The 7,602-nt window shown below is 39.6% G+C and overlaps 1 protein-coding gene across 2 annotated transcripts in view; it reads left to right on the forward strand.

The window, feature by feature from the left end:
- USP33 (ubiquitin specific peptidase 33) overlaps positions 1–3,097 on the forward strand; it is a 1,143,586-nt gene extending 1,140,489 nt beyond the window's left edge. For both annotated transcript variants that reach the window (XM_069641664.1, XM_069641665.1), the window contains one exon: positions 1,797–3,097. In XM_069641664.1, coding sequence (XP_069497765.1) covers positions 1,797–1,954 — 158 coding nt within the window. In that variant the 3' untranslated portion in view covers positions 1,955–3,097. The remainder of the gene's footprint in view (positions 1–1,796) is intronic.
- Positions 3,098–7,602: the final 4,505 nt, after the last annotated feature.

Genomic DNA, 7,602 nt, shown 5'->3' on the forward strand with positions numbered 1-7,602 from the left:
TTCTTGGATCTGTTCTGGATGATTATCCTCTGTAAATAGATGTATTATTTCTCCATTGACTGTTCTATTCGGGTTACTCCTAAAAGGTTTTTATCACACATCTGCTAGATTTAATTGCAGATCGCTTATATGTGTTTTTCAATAATAACTAATACCCTCTTCCTTGTTTACATAGTGTTTATAATCTACCCTCTTGAACCCCCCCGCCCCCGCCGCTGGAGTCTTCATCGATGTGCCATATTGGATCTATGTCATTTACTAAGACCATTCTGATACCTGAATTTCCCTTTGGAAGTACATGTTAGGTGATAGTTATTTTGCCCTATGCAGGCTCATCAACATGGTACATTATTTCAACGTACTTACTTTTTCTAACTCTCTGCGTGTCCCGGGAACGCTGCCATCTTGTTTTTCCATTATAAAGGATGCGTGTAATGACACCATACGTTCGGCATGACATCAGAGGTAAATAACCTCTTGACATTCATGTCCGTGCATCATTAATATTCTAATCTTTATAATCAGTGGATTTTATCATAAATATTTAATTTGATTCTATCAACATAATTTTTAAAGTTGTGTAATTATTGTTTAACACTTATTTTCAGATGATGGATGTTATTTATAGATCAGAAACGCAGACTAGTTTCCAAACTTGTTGACCTCTTTTTAAATATCGGTAATAGGTCAGTTAAATCTAGATTTTCATTCTAATTACACTGTTTTAACTTGTCAGTTAGGCAAAGTAATTTAATATTCAACTGGGCCTTCCACTTTGCATTATATTATGCTTGATTTAACCACCAGGGTATTTTTTAGATCCTGTTTGTTATCTTCATACCATTCAGACACAATGTATTTCTTAGTGCTTCAATCAAAGTATATTGGCGGTTTGATCTTTATAAGCACTCTGTTAATTTTAATAGCATACATGCTTAATACAATCATAAAAACTCTTTTGATTGTCAGACACATGTTTCAGCATGTTAATGCTCCGTAGCCATGGTGTCTCTTGAATCGTCATATCCACTTTTATATGTCCCCATTCTTTCAAATATTATCTCTCTTGAGTCAAGAAATCTTCATCACGATAATATGGTGCATCATAAAAGTCATTCAAAGGAAAAAGTGCATCTCATGGTCAAAATTCAATCTCTCTGAAATTGTTCTGAGTTTACAAATTGTTTTTGAAGGGCAGTAGTCATTTCATTACAGTTTGGTAAATCCGTTCTTCATAACCTTTTGATTACATTTTGTTCACTCATTATTTCTCCATATTTTCTGTATTGCTCCAGCTTTCTATTGTGTAGGGTGCTTTATAATCTCCACTAAGTATGGGGGAAGGTGACGGAACATATGAATGAGGTAAATGTTTCTTACAGTAATTACTACTGTATCCCAGTCCATAGTCCTCTTTCCTCCATACGACCATCCCTCCGTCCCTGCTGAAAAATGTCCCAATATTGTACGCTTATAAAGAGACTGACTGGTTGGTATGAGGGTATGTGCAAAGTGTGGTCCTTTGTGGGGGAATATCTACACATAAGCCCACATTGCCTTTCTTTATTAAATTGAATGCTTCAGCACATCAAGCTCTGTAACCGTCATGCCTCCCTCCCCCCAAAGACCACATTCCATAAAAATTGATGTAAGAGGACTACGGAGAATGAGTACAGTAGTAAATGTTACTATTTTCTGTATAGTTAAAAACCATTTTCCACTTAGATCTGCCTCTTGTTCTGAATTGGCTTATCTGTAATGATTAACTTTACTTGTATATGAATTATTTTCTTTAGGAGCAGATTCGGGCCAAATCTCCCAGGAAACCTGGAACTTTCTCCAATCTATATATGGTGGCGGTCCAGAGATAATATTGCGACCAACTGTTGCCATTGTGGATCCTGATGTGGTGCAAACAGAAGATAAAATTGATGTAGAAACTCGAAATATTTAACTATGGCACAAGAGTGAAGGGAACCTGTGCTTACATGCATGTTCCTTTCACTATGTCTTTCTCAGGAGTGGTGACGTTTAATGTTTGTTTTATCGATTGATAATAATATGACTATTGGGCATTATTATGTCTGTTAAAGAATGAGTGGAATCTTGACTAATATATCATTGTATTTTATTAAAAAGTATATGAAATTTTCCAGGAGCCTTTCCACTGAAGTATGTTCATGTGAGATTTTAAAAAGGATGCATGTGGTATACAATTGATGAGTGCAGTCAGAGTAAAACATGTACATTGTACTTTTTACAGTAGTTGGACTTGGAATCATGACATATGATTAATGAAGGACCATGTTTTTTAATAACGCTGTGACTTTATAGATTATTTAAATGTATATTTCAAATATAAAACTTAACAGCTTAGGCTGTCCTCTTATTTTGTTATTTACAGCTCTGGATATCAGTGTAGTCTGTTTTGATGAGAATATATTTTCAGGACTAGCGAGGAAAAAACATATAGTTTAAATAAATCACAGGACTGGTTGTAAAATTGACACACATTTCCAAACAGACTCAGGAAAAGTAGGTTTGATTGTTTGTTGCACTGCAATGTATAGAACAGTTTAACAGAACTTACAAAACCTTCTTGTTGAATGTGTCTACAGTTGTAGTATTAAATATTGTCTGGCACATATGTTTAATTTATTTACTAAATATAAATCCTATTAAGTTACTGCTGTGAATAAAAACCTGGATGGCACGTTCAGTAGTATCAATTTTAAAATATATATAGTTTTGTATATTAATGTCTTTTCCTTCAAGTGCATGAGTAGATTGTTAATGAGATAAAAAATTAAATTTGCATAAAACTTGTGAGCCTAGGCTTTTACCTTTTTGTATGTTAGAGAAAATATAATTGTAGTTAAGTTTTTAAATCATTTGGCACAAAATGTTTGTAATGCAGACATTAATTGAGATAAACTGCAAGACTAGGAAGCCTCATTGGGAATTCATTTTGGAATGTCGATGGCACTTATTTGTATTTCCTGTTTTTGCAAGATTACTATTGCTATCTGCTAAGCTGCATTGTAGAACTCTGTTTCGATAATGATATTAACAATAAACTAGCCTGATATTTTAAAAATGTCTTGACAACTTATTTAGTTTAATCAATATTCTGACATTATACGTGTTTTCATCCCAATGAACTCTGCTGCAGGTAGTTTACACTATTTTGAAAAAAGACTATGGAAATGTGTTGGGGCTGGATTGGGAACAGCATTGGCTGATTCCTTTTTTTTTTTGGTAGCAAAAATTCATTTACACCTTTACAAAATGTGTTTCAGAGTAAGTAAGAAGCAAATTTACATTTGAACTGATCGCATTATTCAATAATTTACAAACAACAACATAAAATCACAACAAGTTGTGGAACAGATAATACAAATAACACAATTCCCATGATTCATCCCTTGTAGCATCTCGCAACCTGGGATCCAACGCCAAGTTGACATATGGTCACAAACATCCTAAGCCAGAACACTTTCAGCAGGGGATCATATTCCTGCCTTCTAAAATTTAAAGAAACAAAGGAACAAGGGGAAATTTAAGAGGAACCACACCATTACCAGTTCCAACATCAGACCCAACCCTGGAGGTCGCAAGTAGAAGGATAATTCACCATGGTGGGAGCACTTCTTCCCCAACGATTTGCAATCCATCATTTAGTACATGCAAACCAGCTTCAATTGTACTCACAAGTCGCACTGTCGCCAGATTGATAGTTGCTATGTCCCCACATGCAGCGCAACCAAGCCATGTCGTATTCAAAGCCAGTGTTGGCTCCATTTTCCTATTTTCTCTCAAAAAGGACTTTGGGTTCAAGCCTATTGACAGATGTTCATTATGTCCGAGACATGCACCAATGACCGCTTTGTTTTTTTTTTTTGTCTCCCCCGAAAAAATCCTGCTTTCTAATAGGTACGTTCCTCCCACAGATTCCTCATCTGATGAAATGCCTCGTAGGTGCAAGACTGGCTCTATACCTTTAACATCCACCAATAGCTGCAATGCAGCTCTTTGTCCAGATTACAGGTGCATAAAGGGAGCTGCACAAACCTTAGGACCTCATTTCCTTTTTTCCATATGATGAGACAGTGGGTTTCGAAACAATCACTTGTGATTTTCTAATGTGACATTGTCTCCATCCATTGTTTTGGTGGCTAAGCCTTGTAAGGAATTGTAAACCTCAGATGTTCGTGTCTGATCCACACATGCTGCATTTAGTTCCGAGTCTGTATCACAAAACCAATGCTTGCGTTTTTTTCATTTTGTGCACCATAACGCTGTAAGGAAACGTGTCCAAATTTTTCCATGCCCTGTCAAGGGGGACGAGGCCTAATATCCCCTTTCTTTACCACACTGGTTGCGCTCTGAGATATTTTCGAATCTGGTTCCCTGCCCTTTGAAGGACAAGCAGTGGGAAAAGTCACACTCCCGTAGTGAGTCTTCATCATTGAAACACTATTCTTCCTCCTCACAGAGTCATATCTGTCTTCAGAGAAATCGGGGCCGACTTTGGTTCCATCTAGAGAGGTACCATGTCCGATGGCCTCCTGCACTCTGGCTATTCATCAGAAAAGTTGCAGATCTCAAGCTGCTGGTTCAGACTATGTGCTCACTTCTATTGTACTTTTGTTGAACAGTGGAGATCAACCAACTTTCCTGTAACCGTCCACCTTGGAGCTTGATCCTGGTTATATTTCACAGACCACTCCGAACCAGTGCCCATGCCCTGGCACAGTGGTCCGATGTCCTGCACGCCTAGCCTGTTCTGCTATGACTGTGTTGCTGTTCCTGGCTCTGCTCCCCCTGCCTCATTCGCTTTTACCTGAGCCAGAAGCCCTTATGATGATCCCTTCAAGCAGGAAGCAGGCACTGTCTGGGGTTGAGACCATTTGTTAGGACAGTGACCACATTCCTTTTGCTTTGGAGAGCTGGAGTTCTGTGCAGTAATACAGAGGGCGAAAATTCCACTGGTAACTTCCAATGAGGAACCAGATGTTGGAGACCTGGCAGCAGTCTTGGAGACGCCAGTGGTTTACACACTTACTCTGAATCTATCTGGGGTTGGTGTAGGATAGGCCCCTTTGTGGTGTAATTATATCCATTCAGTAGGATTGTGATCATGGCTGTGGACTGCCAGAGTTTCTCTGCACCCCAGGCAGAGCATTTTGTTCATGCTCTAGATAATGTTCTTTAACATGATGCCCGTATTGAGACTACTCCCTTTAATTGGTGTCCTTTCTGAGTCCTTCTGGTCCCTATGTTCTGCCATGTCTGAAGTGGCCAATAATTTGGCAAGAAAGCGTAGATCGTTGACCCTGGTTTTCTCTCCTTGTATTTGACCCTCGTATACTAGGAAGTCTGGGCCTGGAGAGCCCACACTTGTTCTGTGCCTTTACAAAACCACCTCCTGATCAGAAGTTAAAGAAGCTGGACATCTTCAGCTGCAAGGATTTTGTCTTGGTTAGTTTGGTGATGAGGATAATCCATGCCAGCTGCCTAAATGCCAATGGCATTTTGAGTAGGATCTCCTATACTTTATGGAATGAGGCCAAGGATGCCTCAATCAGGATGCCTCAGTCACGATGCCATGCGACATGCAGGTCGCTTTCTATGAATTGGTTACTGTTGGCAAAGAAGCGAGTCAACAAGTTTTGAAGGCTGACCTCTGCGCTGTCTACTGCGTCGCAAAGTCTGTGCTAAGAGAGCGGACATTTGTAGGCATTCATGAATGCAGACATTTGGCTTTGCTCTAGATGTTCAGGTTAAGTTGCTGGATATGCCCTTTGATCATTATAGTTGGTTTGGCTAAGAATCACCCGGTTGAAGGCAAACTGGCAGGAATCTGTAGAAGCCAGAATGGGATATTTATTTGAATTTCGGGTGAACAAAAATTACGAACAGCCGAAAATGTCGAATAAATATCCCATTTGGTTTGATTTATAGTGGACAAGGGGAGCGGGGGTTGCACAGTGTCCCCCCGCACCCTTGTTCAATATAATCGCAACAGGGGTTGCAGTGGTGTCCCCAGAATGACCTAAACAAAGGTTTTTAAAAAAAAAAGAAATGGGTCCCTGCTGTACCATTTCCCATGCACGTAAGTGAAGGGAACTGGCATCGCAGAAGAATGGAAGAGTCAGTGGCACACAGCGAAGTGTGCCACCAAAACCTAAGGAGGTTGGGAGGTGCGGGTTGCCAGAAATGCCCACGGGAGAGCAAAAAGAAAGTCATTTAAGTTTAATTGAAATTTCTTTTTCTCCCTCTGACATTTCTGATTCGAACAAATCGTGGGATTTGCTGTCTAATCTACCCACCCTTCCTCTTTCACCTTCAAAGTTTAATCCATTTATTACTATCCCTTTTATGGCCATCCTGGCAAGGGACAGTTGAAGTAGCCAAGGTCTCTAGCAGCAATAATGTCTATATTTATGAACCTCCAAAGGTCTGGGGGTGACAGAGGAGGCTGCAAAGCTGCTTTAATTTGGCATCCCTTGTCACATTTGATGTCAGTGGGGAGTAAGATTTAATATACTTGTGCAGGAATCAACCTTCATTCGGACACCTGGTTCTTGCAGGATGTTTGCCCTGGTTACTGCCTCCCTTCCTGCAAAGGAACCTGGGCAATCCTCCATCCATGCCTATGACCCAGCCTGATCAGCAGCAGTGGAAGGTAATTGCCCAGCTGCTGTTGTGACAGTCACATTAGTTAGCCCTCCATTTAGTACAAACTATTGGTGTTTCAGTATTAGCAAACTGTCGTGGTCAACGCCCTCTTCCAATTAGATTGTATGACATTCACAGGACCATTAAGCCATTTCTCAAAAGTCTTATTTACTTTCTACGATGCCATTAGTCTGTGGAAGATAACCTAAGGATAAACCCTTTTTAATTGTAATGTTATAAACACAGCTCCCCTCGAGAGATGACGCAAACTTCGATCTGAAACTATTTTACATCATAACCTGTGCACATAAAATCTCACTCAAAAATATCAGACATTTCAACAAATATAGGCAAACCTTTCAACAGTGTAAAATGTACCCACTGTCAAAATTATCGTGAAAAACCCTTCAAATAAGTGCAACGACAAAACGTATATCAAACAGGAGACTTTGAAAGATCCAAGATGGCCCCCGGAGAGGGTAACCTGTGAGGGCGAGGGCTCTGCTCTTCTGTGGCCGCAACAGCATAGGACTACAACATAGCAAATCCAACCTGGGTTTGTGAGTAGCGGGAAGATGAAATAACCGAGGTAAACAAAAGCAGTTCTTTCATATACGTATTTATTAATAGTCTGGTAAAGGAAAGACCCTCTTAGCAGAAGGGTCAGCAAAATTTGACAGTTCAACTGTCACTTTGTCCACGTCACAGTACAGTGCGTGAGGATGACTTGCACCCCGAGGATGCAATATACAATCCCCCTTATGGATAACAATATACAATGAAAAATGTGCATAGATACTTAAGGTGAGGGTTATAACTCACACATTTTGTGCATGGTTTCTATGGTACTTGAAACAGTAACAAAAACATAATGAACAGAACATGCATGTTTGAGATTTATAGGGATATACAAGAACAGGT

Source organism: Ambystoma mexicanum, chromosome 1q, assembly GCF_040938575.1.
Source record: "Ambystoma mexicanum isolate Mex_15411 chromosome 1q, UKY_AmexF1_1, whole genome shotgun sequence".
NCBI lineage: Eukaryota > Metazoa > Chordata > Amphibia > Caudata > Ambystomatidae > Ambystoma > Ambystoma mexicanum.